Source organism: Enhydra lutris, unplaced genomic scaffold (assembly GCF_002288905.1).
Source record: "Enhydra lutris kenyoni isolate GAN:26980312 unplaced genomic scaffold, ASM228890v2 scaffoldscaffold13, whole genome shotgun sequence".
NCBI classification, from domain to species: Eukaryota; Metazoa; Chordata; class Mammalia; order Carnivora; family Mustelidae; genus Enhydra; species Enhydra lutris.
Window position 1 is genome coordinate 38,871,421 of NW_019154097.1, and position 14,201 is coordinate 38,885,621.

The 14,201-nt window shown below is 58.7% G+C and overlaps 1 protein-coding gene across 2 annotated transcripts in view; it reads left to right on the forward strand.

Moving 5' to 3' along the window:
- The window catches only part of LOC111146213 (sarcosine dehydrogenase), a 60,279-nt gene that overhangs the window by 21,283 nt on the left and 24,795 nt on the right, over window positions 1-14,201 (forward strand). For both annotated transcript variants that reach the window (XM_022501656.1, XM_022501657.1), the window contains 4 exons: window positions 2,693-2,776; window positions 4,928-5,041; window positions 10,756-10,894; window positions 12,374-12,487. In XM_022501656.1, coding sequence (XP_022357364.1) covers window positions 2,693-2,776; window positions 4,928-5,041; window positions 10,756-10,894; window positions 12,374-12,487 — 451 coding nt within the window. The remainder of the gene's footprint in view (window positions 1-2,692; window positions 2,777-4,927; window positions 5,042-10,755; window positions 10,895-12,373; window positions 12,488-14,201) is intronic.

Genomic DNA, 14,201 nt, shown 5'->3' on the forward strand with positions numbered 1-14,201 from the left:
GAGCACTGAGCCCAGAGCCTGACTCATACTACTGTTCAGGGGACGTTTGTCGAATGGGTGGATGAAGGGGGAGGCAGGAGGGGCAGGCTCCCGGAGCTGAATAAAGGAACCTACTTCATCTGGGACTCCAGGGCCTGGACCCCAGAGGGACCCAGTGTCCCCTGCACCTCCTGGGGAGAGGCCCAAAGACATCAGTGGTTCCCAGGCTGCCCTGCCCTTTGGCTCAGCTTAGGGGGCCAGCAACGGTCTCAGGCCCCACACAGCCTCCGGCCCTCCCCAGCCTGCCCAGCAAACACAGGCCTTGCTTGGCTGGCCGTGGAAGCAGGGGGGGCTCATAAGGACCACTCAGAAGCGCACAGCTTTGCCCAAAGGTCACGCATAGGAGCCAGCGCACCCCGTGCCCAGCGAGGAGTCTGAATCCCCTCACGCTTCCGCCTTCCCACACGGTCAGCCCTGCCCATGACGCCTCCTGGCCATGCATTGTTTTATTAGAAGAGCTTAGCTCCCCTGTTTCCCTCCTGGGGAGGGGGCGCTCCCCCGACGCACACGCCTCCATCACTCCCTGCAGATGATCTTTTGTGTCCTCAGCTGCTGCCCCCTTGGATGTCCGAAGAGGACATTTCTGGGGTGTCACCGGTTGGCAGTGTGACCTTGGCCCCTTCCCTCCCTGCTTGGGGTCTGGGTGGCCCACAGGAGGCCGCAGAGGCAGCCGGTCCAGAGCCTCAGGACCCCTGCCAGCCCCCGTTTCTGGAGCTGCTTAGCCTGGGGCTCCGGGCCTTTGCCTGTTGGGCGGGGCTGCGGGGGGGACACAGGCCCCTTCCAAACGTGAGTGGCGGTTCTCTTTCTTTCCTCAGCCCAAATTGATTTTCAAAGAAATCTGCCACTCTAGGACTTTATTGTGTCCGTGCAATATTGTGACGTAGAATAAGGAACAGGTACGGTCTTTGTCCAGTTCCACGTCTGGCGGAGAAGGTCCAAACCCTTGGAATTTCTTAAGAGATGAGAGCCGGGAAAGGTGCCTTTTGTTACATTAATAGTGGCTTTGGGCCCAACCTAAGGAAGGAGGCTGCCTGGGAGGAACCCAGCTGGAAGCCGCGTGATTAGGGGACAGGAACTTCCTGTCCCACCCCTGGTCTCGGGGGAGGAAGGGGGGGCGGCAGGTGGACTCAATCACCAGTGGCCACTGCTTCAATCAGTCGCGCTTATGTAATGACGCCTTCCTAAACACCCCAAAGGAGGGGCACAGAGAGCTTCTGGGCTGGGGAGCCCATGGAGATTTGGGCAGAGTGGCGCCTGGAAGGGCCTGGAAGCCCCACACCCTCCCCCACACTTGGCCTGACGTCCCGCTTGTCCCACTCGTGTCTGGCTGTCCCTGAGCTCTAGCCTCCTGCAGTGCACGGGGACCCAGGGGGTGAAACCTCTCTCAGAGCCGTGTGAGCTGCTCTAGCGAGTCCGTGCCACCCGAGCTGGGGGGCCTGACCCACAGCCGGTCGGTCTGGAGCACAGGTGACAGCCCAGAGCAGGGGCCAGCCCTGAGGGACTCTGATACCGTCCCGGGACAGACAGCAATGGAATGGAGCCGGATTCTTGGACACAGTCCTGGTGTCTGAGATCTGCTCGGTGGTGCGGGGGCGGTCCCCGCACGCAGGCACGTGTGAGCTGGGCCGCGGAAACCAATTTAGGCTGTTACATTTTTGTCTCGCGGTGAAGGACACATAAAATTTGCCATTTCAACCGCGTCAAAGCACGCGATTCAGGAGACAAGGACATTCACGATGCTGTGCGACCGTCACCGCCACGGAAAGGGCTGCGTGCCCGTGATGCAGGGCTTCCCCGTTCTGCCCGCCCCTGGCCCCGCCTACAGCAACCACCCCCGGGTTTTTCTGTCCCTACGGTGGGCATTGCATGTGAGGGAAGCCGAGCGACACGTGACCTTCCTTTCCTGGCCCGTGTGCCAGAGGCTCGCCCGCGGTGCGGTGCGTGTCGGACGCCACGCTTTTCAGGGCCGGGTCGCGCTCTGCCCTGTGGGGTCACCGCACTCGGTCACCGACCATCCGCTGCTGGGTGGTTGCCACCTGCTGCTGTGGACAGGGGTGCACAGAGCCCCGTTGTGACCCTGTTGTTGTTTCTCTTGGGGTGGGCGGGGACCTAGGAGGGAGACTGCTGGCCTCTTCCCACTATTGGAACAACACAGCGCAGACGGGGGTTGCTGAGACTGTAGACATCCCTTCTCCCCGTTCTGGAGCCCGGGAGGCCCAGAGCCCAGTGCTGCTGCCCAGCTCCAGATGCGGCCCATCTTCCTAGCTGCCCAGGGCTGCTGTCTTACTGTGTCCACCCTGTCGGGGGGCGGCACTGCCGGGCCCTCCCCTCCTGGGACCAGGGCCCCACCATGTGACCTCACTCCACCCTGAGCCCTCCTCATGAGCCATGTCTCCAAATGCAACCCCACTGCAAATTAGGGCTTCAACATCGGAGTTTGGGGTACAATTCTGTCCCTAGCAGAAGGTCTCTCAATAGGCTGGGACTCTTGGAGTGGGACAGGGGGAGCTGGGGCGGGGCTGTGGGGCAGGCATGGGGTCCTGGGTCCCACCACGAGGACCTCTTTGCCTTCTGCTCCCTGGGGGTCACTGGCTGCCCTGCCGGGGATAGTCTGGCCCGGCCTGAAGGGTGCTTGTTCCCCACCCCTACCCAGGAGCTACTCGCCCGAGGCTGTGTGTTCCAGGAGCGACAGGGCTGGGAGCGGCCGGGATGGTTTACTCCCCAAGGCACAGCTCCGGTGAGTAGGCCCCCTGGGCCGGGTCCCCCTCCACGCCCGTCCCCCACCCCACCTGCGGCTGCCAGCCCAGGTGGGGCCTGTGGGGAGGGTGAGTCGTTTTGTGTGCAGGAAGGCTGAGCCCCTGCAGCTCTGCCCGGAGCCCCTCCCCTGCTGATGCCCCGCGGGGCTGTCACTCAGGCCTTCTGGGGCTCTGAGAAGCCTGGGGCCCTGGGAAAGCTGGTGTGCCACAGTGAGGAGGCTGCGCACAATGCAGCCCCCGCCCGTATGTAGGAGAAATTAGCGCGTCTTCTCATAATTTTGTTCGTATATTTTTGGCAACTGCAACTGGTATTTTATGTTAGTAGGAGGACTTAGCCCCAAATTAGGCATCCCGTGTTAGCTTGTAAGTTGGGATTTCACAGCCTCCTGGCCTCTGGTGCCCTCCCGGGGGCTCCCCCCGCCCCCCCTACCGTGCCTCCCATAGGCCCCGTCAGAAAAGCAGCCACGCCTCCCGCCCGTGGAGCTCAGGGCTGGGGTCTGCTGGAGCAGGCGTGGTGATGCTTCCAGCCCAGCCGGAGGGACAGTATTTGATCCAGATTTGTGCAAATTGAGATCCCTCTCCCGCTGCTCTGTTTCCCAGTCCCCTTCCTGCGCAACCTCCTCCCATCTCCATAGCAACCCAGGGCCCAAGGCCGCTCCCAGGGCATCCTGAGGCAAGTGAGGCAGAAACCAGAGCTCGCTACTGCCCAGAGGTCACTGTTCTCAGGCTTCTCGGTCCTGGCCCCTTCTCCCATCGGCCTGTGGAGACCCTTGCCCTCTGCCCAGGAGAACGGAGCTCCCCTTGAGGTCCGAATCACTGGAGGGACAGGCAAACCATGAGACACCTGAGGACAGAGGAGACAGGCTCTCTAAGATGCTGGGGGACAGGCCTGTCCCCAGGAGACTAAGAGGCCGGGGCCACGAGGACAGGATGGGCCTTGAGCAGAGCCCTCCGCATGCCAGCTGGCCTGTCCCTGGAAGCCCCCGCCCCCCGGGAGAGTAGAGGACATTGGAGCAGGGACAGGGACCCTTGATCTGGAGACGGGCGGGCTCTGCACCTTCTCACCTGGGAGCCATCCTAGGTGTCCAGGGCACGAGGTGACAAGACGTCCCCCAAATCCCAGATGCCCGGCCAGGCTACAACGACCTGGAATGTCCATTCTGGGGCCTCAGGGGCCGGTGGGAGCTGCACCTGCTGGGCAGAGAGATGACTGTGCAGAGGCCCCACCCCAGATGCCAGGGCTTGAGGGGGGCCCCAGGGCGGCCGAGCAGCCCCGCACGGTCAGAATCTTGCACTCGCTCTTGCTGGGGAGAGGAGGCTGGGCGGGGCTGGCCGTGCTGCCAGGTTACAGCTGACCGGCTCGCTCAGAAGCAGCGGCGGGAGGGGCGGGGCTCTTGGCTTGTGGGTATCTCAGAGCTGCTGACAGGTGCGGGACAGGCCACGGCAAGTGGCCGAGGAGGACCCAGCCTCTGGGGCCCACCTGCCCCCAGGTCTATGCCAGGCCTGTCTGGTCCTTGCTTGTGACCTAGGTCAAGCTAGAAGCTCTCTGTCTCCGTTTCCGTCTGTAGAAAGGATGTCGTCCATGGAAGCCTGAGGCCCTTGGAGCGTGGTGTGGTCCTGATTGCCACGGCAATGGTGTTGGACCCTCAACTCTGTCACCCTCAATGGGCTGGTGCCGGGGCCTTATCCCGCTGCCTTAGTCTTGCCCTAAAAGCCCTGACAGTGGCCCTGACCAACCCCTTGCCTCCCCATCAGCCCTGGTCTCTCCCAACCCTGCCCCCACCCAACTTCCTCTCCATCCTTCTGGGCCCCAACCCGCACAGCCCCGGCTCTCTCCCGACACCGGCTCTCAGACCCACCACCAGGGCGGTGAGGGTATCATCCGAGAGAGGGATCGTGGACGGCCGAGCCCTGTCCCCTCCCCCGCCCCCGCACGCACAGCACAGCCCTCCAGAGGGCGGCTCGGTGAGGCTGGACCGGGTCATCCGCTCCGTCTCCGCCCCTGTGGGAGCCGGCTCCCTGCCCGCCAAGCCCAGCATGTGTGTGTGTGCGCACACGTGTGCCTGCACACGTAGGGAAGGACAGAGGGAAGAGAGGAGGAGGAGGACGGTGACGCGTGTGTCGTCCCCCAGGTCCTACAGTACGACTACTACGGGGCCTACGGAAACGAGGCCCACAAAGACTACGCCTACGGCCGCCTGCTTGGGGACGAGTACACATTCGACTTCCCGCCGCACCACGACGTGGTCAGTGCCCAGCCCCCCCCACCCCCATCCCTGGTGGAGCCGGAGGCTCTGGGGGCTCCATCCTATCCATCTCTGTGCTTGGCTGACTCCGTTTTGAGGAGAATTCGGTGATGTTTCCCCCCCACCCTGCTCTGTACCGAGGCTTGGCCTGGCCCGCGGTTAGGCCCGAGAACGGTATTATTGCTACACGTAGCGGGGCTGGGCTGGCTGTGTGGCCCCAGGCCAGGGTCTGCCCCTCTCTGAGCCTCGACCCCCCTGCCCTGGAGCTATTCTGAGGCGAGCTTGCGTGAGACTGTGTGAGTGACTCGCTCCTTCCTCCGGGGCCAGCGTGGTGGGTTCCCTCCCTCTCGCAGAGTAGTAGATCCAGGATGCGCAGATCCCAGACGGGCCCCTCCAGGGGACAAGCAGGGGGTCCGCGGTCTGGGGTCTGCTTACGGTCCCCCCGGCTACAGAAGTGGGCAGCTGAGACTGGTCAGACGGCGAACCCGGCCGCTCATTGCCCCAGCCTGAGTGCCTGACTCCAACTCCGGTGGGTGACAAGGACTTGGGGCCTGACCACCTGCCGTGGTCAGGTGCACCACGCAGAGATGTTTTCATGGGTGGTTTCTGCAGAAAACAACGCAGCTTCCTTGCCCAGCGGCCCAGCCATTTGGTGAAGGGTTCACCCAGTAGAACAGGGCCCAGCTCTTGTCCTGGTGGCTGCCCCCGGGGCAGGAGCACGGCCTCAGCCGCCCACTGATGTGGGCATGGAGCCGAGGGCTCCACTGGCGGGTGCCGGCCCAGGGCGGCCTGGGAGGCAGCCCCAGGGGGAAGGCGGCCAGCCAGCTTCCTGGGTGTGCAGCCTACGAGGTCACCTGGGGCCCGGGCTCAGTGGGGCTCTGCCCCCCGATTAACGCTCTGCTGTCGCCATCTCAAAACTGTGCATACTTTTGGAACTGGGGTCCGCAGTTCCATTTTGCACTGAGCCTCACAAAGCCTGCAGGTGGTCCCGTGGACTCCCCCAAGCTTGTTCTCCTGGTGAGGGCTCGGGGGAGGGGTCTGGGAAGTGGAAGCCGGAGGCATGTGCCTCGGGAAGCTCCAGGAATCCCGGCGCTGCCTCTCGGGGCGCGGGGGGCTCCCGTCTGGCGCTTCAGCACCCGCACCGCCCAGGGCCGGCAGGACGTCTGGCCCTCGGGGACGTGGGAGCCCGGAGGGGATGCCAACTTGGCTGGGTGGCTTCATGCAGCCCCCGCAAATGCGCCTGAGCAGTCCCAAAGCATGAAACACGCACGTGTTCTGGGCGCTGGCACCGCCCCAGCCCGGGGAGACGAGACTCAGCCCGGAGACTGGTCTGCGTTTGCTCTGCGGCCCCAGCAGCATCAGCGAGGCTCCAGCAGTGCCTGACCTGACCGGTGCGGGAGCGCCCCAGAGGGTAGGGGTGTCTGCAGAGGCTGTAGGCGTGGGGGCTCCGGAGTGGCGCCGACCAGGTGCGGGTCCAGCTCTCCCGGGGAAGCCTGACCAGGGCCTTGGCCGGTTTCCCCGGTGTAAATGTCCTCACCACTCAGTCCGATACACCCACGTGGTACCCCCGGACGCGGAGCTGGACCAGACGCACAGCGCTAGACTGAGCTGGCCCCGGGCACGTCTGCGGCCTTCCAGCTGCGGAGCCCCGGCCGACCTCGTCCCCTTCCCGGGCTTTGGAGGGCTTAGTGCGAGGAGGCTTGCGGCAGTTCCCTTGTCCGGGTTGGTGGATGGACTGCGGGGTGGGAGGAGGGTACACGGGTCCCGGACGCACAGTGAGTGCTCGGTCGCGGGCTACTTTGCTGCCCGAGTTTTATCTTCTGCCGCCGGAATCAGGTCGGCCCTGTGCTTGGCAGCTCGGTGACGCGTTCAGGGCAAAGAACCACGGGCTTGGTGACGGAAGACCAAGAAGAAAAACACGAGGATAACAAGGAGGACCTGCCTGGGGCATCTGGAGACCGCCAACAGGGCCATTAGGCTCTTTTCTTTTTTTTTTTAAACGATTTATTTATTTATTTATTTGACAGAGATCGCAAGTAGGCAGAGAGGCAGGCAGAGAGAGAGGAAGGGAACAGGCTCCCTGATGAGCAGAGAGCCCGATGCGGGGCTCGATCCCAGAACCCCGAGATCATGACCTGAGCCGAAGGCAGAGGCCTAACCCTCTAAGCCACCCAGGCGCCCCAAGTCAGGCTCTTTTTTTAAAACAAAACAAAACAGCTTTATCGAGATAGAATTCCCGTACCGTACAACCCGTCCGTTTCAGGCGTATAATCCCGTGCTGTTAGTGGCCTCACGGGACAGCAGCCGTCCCCACAAGCAGGTGTTAGAGCACTTTTGTCTACCTGCAGAACAAACCCGGCCCGCTAGCCGGCACCCCTGCCCCCCACCCTCTCCCCACTGCACACCCAGCCACAGGCAGCCACTAAGCTCCTTCTGTCCCTACAGATTCACCTCGCTGGGACATTTTAGGGCACAGTCTTTGGTGCCTGCCTTCTTTCACTCGGCACGGGATGTTCCAGGTCCATCCACGTTTCGGGTGTATCCGGGCATTCTTGCTCTGTGCTCTGGGACTCTTCCGTCCCACGGACATGCTACAGTATGTGGCACTCGAGCTGTGGGCACATTTCGGCTGCTGTGAACAGAGCCGCTAGGATTGTGCATGGACGGGTGTCCGTGTGCACCTCGGTGTTCATTTCTCGTGGGTACGTGCTAGCAGTGTTGGTGGACGCCCGCAATTGCTGGGTCATGGGGGAACTCGCCGCTTAACATGCTGAGGACCTGCCAACCGTTTTCCAAAGCAGCTACGCTGTTTCACATTCCCACCGTGGTGCGGAGGGTTCTGACCTCTCCACGGCCTCGCCACCACTTACGACTCTCTTTGATCCTTGCCGTCCTGGTGGGTGTGAAGTGGAGAGTCTCTCATCGGGGTTCTGAGTTGCGTTTCCTACCGACGGATGACGCGGAGCATCTCCCCATGTGCCCGTTGGCCATTCCCCCGTCTGCTTTGGAGAGATGTCTGTGCAGACACCGTGCTCATTTTAAACGAGGTCGTTGGTCTTTTTACGGAGTCAGAAGAGTTCTCGTTCTATTCAGGTACACGTCTCTCTCCAGGTTTAGGCCTGGCACGTATCCGCTCCCGCTCTGTGAGTCGTCTTCCCTTCCGTGGTGGTGGTGCTGGCAGCGCACAAAAGGCCTCAGGTCTGCAAAGTCCAACGGATGGGATGCTCCTCTTTCTGCTTGTGCTTCTGCTCCAGAACGGCATTTCCTAACGCCCTTTCCAAGGCCACGAAGACGGACCCGCATATTTTCTCCTAAGAATTTGATGGTTTTAGCTCTGATTCTTAGGTCCGTGACCCACGGTGACTAAGGTTTGTGTATGGCGTGAGGAAGGGGTCCAACTTCCTTTCTTGCGTGCGGCCGTCCAGCTGTGTCGGTGCTGCGTGTTGAAGATCCCCGCTTCCCCCGGCCGTGGCCTTGGCGTCCCTGTGGGAAGTCAGTGGACCATAACCGTGAGGGCTTGTTTCCGCCGTCAGCCCCATTCCAGTGATCTGTATGCGTGTCCTGGGTTAACGCCCTCCGTCTCGATGACGGTATTGTAATGAGTCTTGAATCGTGAAGCGCGAGTCCCATCTCTCTCAAGATTGTTTTAAGTATTCTGGGTCCCTTGCATTGCCGTATGCATTTTCGGACCAGTTTGTCCGTTTCTGCCCAGAAGCCGGCGCGATTGTAGTGGGGACTGTGTCTGGAGAGCATTGCCGTCTTAGCCCTCGTCCAGTCTTCGCTTTGTAAACATGGGGTGTCTTTCCGTTCATTTAGGGCTTCTTAGTTTCTTTCAAAAATATTGCCACGTTTTTAGAGTGTAAGTTTTGCACTTGTTTTGTTAAATTTATTTGCGAGTATCTACAAATCCTTTTTGATGGTGTAAGTGGAATTATTTTCTTAATTTCATTTTTGATTGTCCGTTGTTAGTGAAATGAAGAACAAAACAATAGTTTTTATTTGTCTGTCGTACACTGACCTTGTGTCCTGCCACTTTGGTGAACTATTTTGTTAGTTTTAATAGTTGTTTGGTGGGTTCCTAGGATTTTCTATATGCACGATCATGTCACCTGCAAATAGAGATCGTCTTGCTCCTTCTTTCCCAAGCTCGATGCCTTCTGTTCCTTTTTCTTGCCTCACTGCTGTGCTGACTAGAAACTCCAGTACAATGCTGAGTGGAAGTAGCAGGGCAAACAGCTGTCTTGTTTCCGATCCCAGGAGGGACACTTTCAGTCTTTCCCTATTATAGTATAATGTCGGTTGTAGAATTTTTGTGCATGCTTTTAATCAGGCTGAGGAAGTTCCTTCCTATTCCTGGGTTATTGACTATTTTTATGATAAAAGGTGTTGGATTCTATCAAATACTTTTTTTGAGCATTTATAGGGATGATCATATAGTTTGTGTTTTGTGATCCCTTCCCCCCGTTCATCTGGGGATGACCAACCGACCTCCCGTTCCCAGGAGAAATCCCTCTTGAATGTGGTGTGTGTTCCCTTTTACATGTTGTTGGAATCGGTTCAGAAGTATTTGTTTGAGGGCGTATTCATGAGGGATATTGGCCTCGTTTTCTTAGGGACGTCTTTGGCCAGCTTTGGCATTAGGGTAATGCTAGCCTCGTGGAACAAGTTAAGATGTATTTTCTACTCTTGTATTTTTTTTAATTTTGCAAAGACTTGGTGTTAATTCTTCTTTGAATGTTTGATAGAATTCACCAAGGAAGCCATCTGGGCCAGGGATTTTCTTTATAGGGAGTTTAAGTTACTAACCCAATCTCTTTTTGTTATGGATTTGTTCAGATTTTCCATTTCTTCTTCAGCTTTCATTACTTGTGTCTTTCTAGGAATTTGTCTCACATGTTTCAGACAGGTCCGTGTGGTATTCCCTTATAATCTTTTTATTGCTGTAGGGTGGGTAGTGATGTCCCCTCTTTCATTCCTGATTTAGTACTTTGAGTCCTTGCTCTTGTTTTCTTTGTGAGTCTAACTGAAGGTCTGCCAATGTTGTTGATCCTTCCAAAGAACCAACTTTACTTTTGCTGATTTTCTCAACTTTCCTATTCCCTTTTTTCACTTAATTCCATTCTAGTCTTTATTGTCTTCCCTTCAGCTTGCTTCTTTCCTTTCCGTCCATCTTTCCTTCACTCTTCTTTTTCCAGTGTCTCCGAGAGGGAAGCGGAGGCATCCATTTGAGGATTGCTTTTCCATGGAGGCGTTTGCAGGTGTGAGGTCTCTGTGAGCACGGCCCTGACTTTGTTCCCTCCAGTTCTATGTACTGCATTTCCACTGGCATTCTTCCCAATGTATTTTCCAACTCCCCGGGAATGTGTGCTTTGATCCTTTGGTTATTCAGGAGTGTGTGGGTTAAAGTCACTTATATGTGATCTCTCCAATTTTCCTTCTACTATTGACTCCTAATGAAATTCCGTTGTGTTCCAAGAACATGCTGTGTGTGATCTTAATCCTTTTGAACGTACTGCCTTTTTGATGGCGTATGAGCCACCCTGGAGAGTGTTCCCTGTGCTTGAGAAGAATGGTCATGGTGTGCTCCAGCTGGTAGGGGCAGGGGGTGCCCTAAGAGCAGGTGCGCAGCAGAGAGCCCTACAAAGAGCCCATGCTCCTCAGAGGAGGCACATCTCAGAGCTCTCACAGCATCCCTCCTCCGTGGAACTTTACAGATCAAGAAGGAGTGTCTGGCCTGCAGAGGGGCTGCTGCTGTGTTCAACATGTCCTACTTTGGGAAGTTCTACCTGGTGGGCTTGGATGCGAGGAAGGCTGCCGACTGGCTGTTCTCTGCTGATGTCAACCGACCCCCAGGTATGACCTCCAAAGGACCATGCTCCTTTCCCACTCCAGTGCCAGGAAGAACTCCAAGGACAGAGCTCTGGGCCCCTATGTTGGCCGGCTGAACCTGTCCCCTCTAGGCTCCTCTAGCTCATGGCTCTGCCCCTGAGGCTGGCCCCATGCCCCTGCATCTGGACCCCTCTGCCCTCATTGCCAAGTCCCAGCCCTTAGGCCCCCAGCACCTCCTTCCATCCCTCCTCCTGCCCTTCCTCCCCCTCCTCCCTCCCTCCTTCGCCTTTACTTTGTTCTAGAAAGGATACAAGGCAGCAGGCCTTCAGGAAATGTCTCCTAAGACTGTCACCCCCATAGGAATGCTCTCCCCAGGCAGGGTTTCCAGAATGAAATGAACATACAGGATGCTCAGAAAAATTTGAGTGTCAAGTAAGGAAGGAACCATGTTTTCCCATAGGTGTAATACTTGGGATCTTCATCCCCTTTCGTATGACCTATGCTCCACCCACGTGTCCACCCACCTGAAAACTCAACCCATCCCCTCTGTATTAGTGTCCTGGGGCTGCTATAACAAAACACCCAAACTGGTGGCTGTAAATAAGCAAACCGTGTTGTCTTACAATCCGGAGGCTAGAAGGTCACGATCAAGGTGGCAGCAAGGCTGTGCTTGCTCTGAGACCATGGGTAGGACCGTCAGCAGCCTCTCCAGCTCCTGGTGGGGCCGATGGTCCTTGGGGTTCCTTGGCTGTGGGTGCGTCCCTGTGGTCTCCGCCTCGATGTCACACAGGCATCTCTCTGTGTCTTCTTCTTCCTATAAGGACACCATCATACTGGATCAGGGCCCACCTTAAAGACCATCTTAATGCGATTACATCTGCAAAGCCCTGTTTCCAAATAAGGTCACATTCACGGGTCCTCGGGGTTGGGACGTCAACATATCATTTTGGAGGGACACAATTCAGCCCATTCACCATTTCCCCAGCCAACCAACCCACCTACCCACGTACACACGCACCCCCTCCTCACCTCCTCCGAAAGCTCCTGCTGATCCATGCACTGCTGTCCGCCCCCCAAGCCCCGCCCAGCACCCCTCCATCCACTTTCCCCCTCACCCCTCCTCATTCATCCATCTGTCTAGTCATTTATTCAAAACACGGTGGGAGCCTCAGCGCAGCCAGCATGGGCGCCCCAGAGTGAGTGAGATGGCATCCCTGCTCCTGAGAACCTTCCAGCATTGTTGGTGGGTGGGCTGGGGGGAGTCCAGGTCCCGGCTCAAGGCATTTCAAGAAGAAAGCACCTCCACTCAGGACCCTTCCTCCTCAGGGGATGGCAGCACTGGGGGACCTGCCCTTCCCTCTCTGGGTGACTGGGTCATGGTGGCGTCACTGCACGGAGGGGCCTTTTGAGGGCCTCCTGTCACGCGGTTACGTAGACTCGGGTGTGCCGAGAGGCTGCCTGGCTGAGCGGCTCGCACACCCTGGGCCTTCCTCCTGCCCCCAGGCTCCACGGTGTACACCTGCATGCTGAACCACAGGGGCGGCACCGAGAGTGACCTAACCGTCAGCCGCCTGGCCCCCAGCTCCCAGGCCTCCGCCCTGACCCCTGCCTTTGAAGGTGAGCGGTGTCCCGCCGGCGGAGCCATGTTGGGGTTCGTGGCTGCTGCTGGTGGGCGGACGGGGAGGGCTGCAATTCCCTGTTGTGCTCGCAGCGGATGGTGCTTGGGGGACGGGAGGTCTCGGTTCAGGCTGAACGTTGGCTTTGTTCCAGCAGCAACCCTGAGCTCTAGTGCTCCGTGGTTCTGTCTTTGAACCTGTCCAGACCGCCGTGTTTCAGAGCAGCCACGCCGTGGGGGTGCTCAGCGCGTCTGCCCAGAATGGAGTGAGCCGGGGGGAAGGCTCACCTGGAGATGTTAGCACCTTTCTGTCTCTAGCCTCTGTGCGGGGTCGACTTTCATCTGTGCTGAATCCCAACTCAGGCTGGGGCAGGTCCTTGGAAGATAGGCAGTTCGGTACTCAAGTTGTTACTGGGTGGCCCTCTGCAGTCCCTTCACATTTGCTTGCATGCTCCCAGGGACAGTTAGCTCAGTACCTGTCTTCCCTGTCTGCAGCCCTGACTGTGGCCCTGAGCCAGATCTGCTTCCTCTCACTTCCGCTTCCCCTGCCCTTACCCCCTGGTTTCCGCTGGAGCAGTTTCATCTCTAGTCCTGTGATAGTCTCTGCTAGGGAACAAGAGAGATGGCTGAGGTTCGCAGAGAGTGGGGAGCCCCTCTTTCTCCAGGCGGGAGCCCCGTTGCCACCTCTGTGAGATTGGATTTGCAGCGGAGAAAGGCATCAACTGTGCAGTTTCCGTGTGGCTGACTGTGCCGTCCAGGGCAAGGGTCGGTAGGCTAGAAGTGCTCGGCCCGTTCAGAGAAGCCGGCAGCCCCCCGGCTCCGGGCCTGGCTCTGTGTGGCCGACAAAGGTAGGTCATTCTCCGTGGGACTCAGGTCCCCAGGGTGTGCGAGCAAGCTCCGGCCTGGGCACTGGGAGAGGGAGGTGGAGTGAAGAGCAGGCGAGCTTGAGTCGGGCAGGCGCGTGAGTTCAGTACTAGCTCCTGAGCGCTCACCGTGAGCCAGGCACCAAGAGCATAGCCACAAACCCAACCGAGAATGTTCTGGCCTGCATGGAGTTTGTGTTTCTGGTGGGGAGCAGGGGTGGTGGGACAAGTTTGCTTTGCTGGCCATGGAGTCCTTCGGGTGGATGGGGCTGCTGAGGGCAGGTGGGACTCCTGGGCCTCTGGGGTGGCTGCTGGAAACAGCATGTCCCCGGGTAGCACTGGCCAGCTGGAGGCTGGGAGCCTGGGTGAGGGGTCTTATGGCGGGGGCAGGTAGGGCATGGGGGGCCCTCCCTCCTGCTAGTGCTGGTGCAGAAATTAGGAATGCATTGGGCCCCGTGAGAGCGTGTGTGCTTTGTGGATGAGCTCATCCCCTTCCTTCCCCCCGTGCTCACACAGGCTTTACCCCCGGGCAGAGGCAGCGGATGAGGGAGGCTGGCTGGGGCCTCCAGGAGCTCATGGTATGGACAGACCACCATACGGGCAGATGGGCCAGGGGACCATTAGAACACTGGGATGGCAAAGAGCAGGAGTATGGAGGCTATGGGAAGGAGCGGAGCCAGGATGAGGAAGGCTTCCTGGAGGAGGTGAGGTCTGCCCTTACTCTGTGTCCCTCTGCTCCAAGCCTCAGTTTCACCATCTGGGGCGCGGGGACCTCACTAGTTCCCTCAACGGGGAGCTGTGGTGAAAGCATGTTGTAAACTGAGCCACCGCCCAAGGGTGCACCCACGATGTG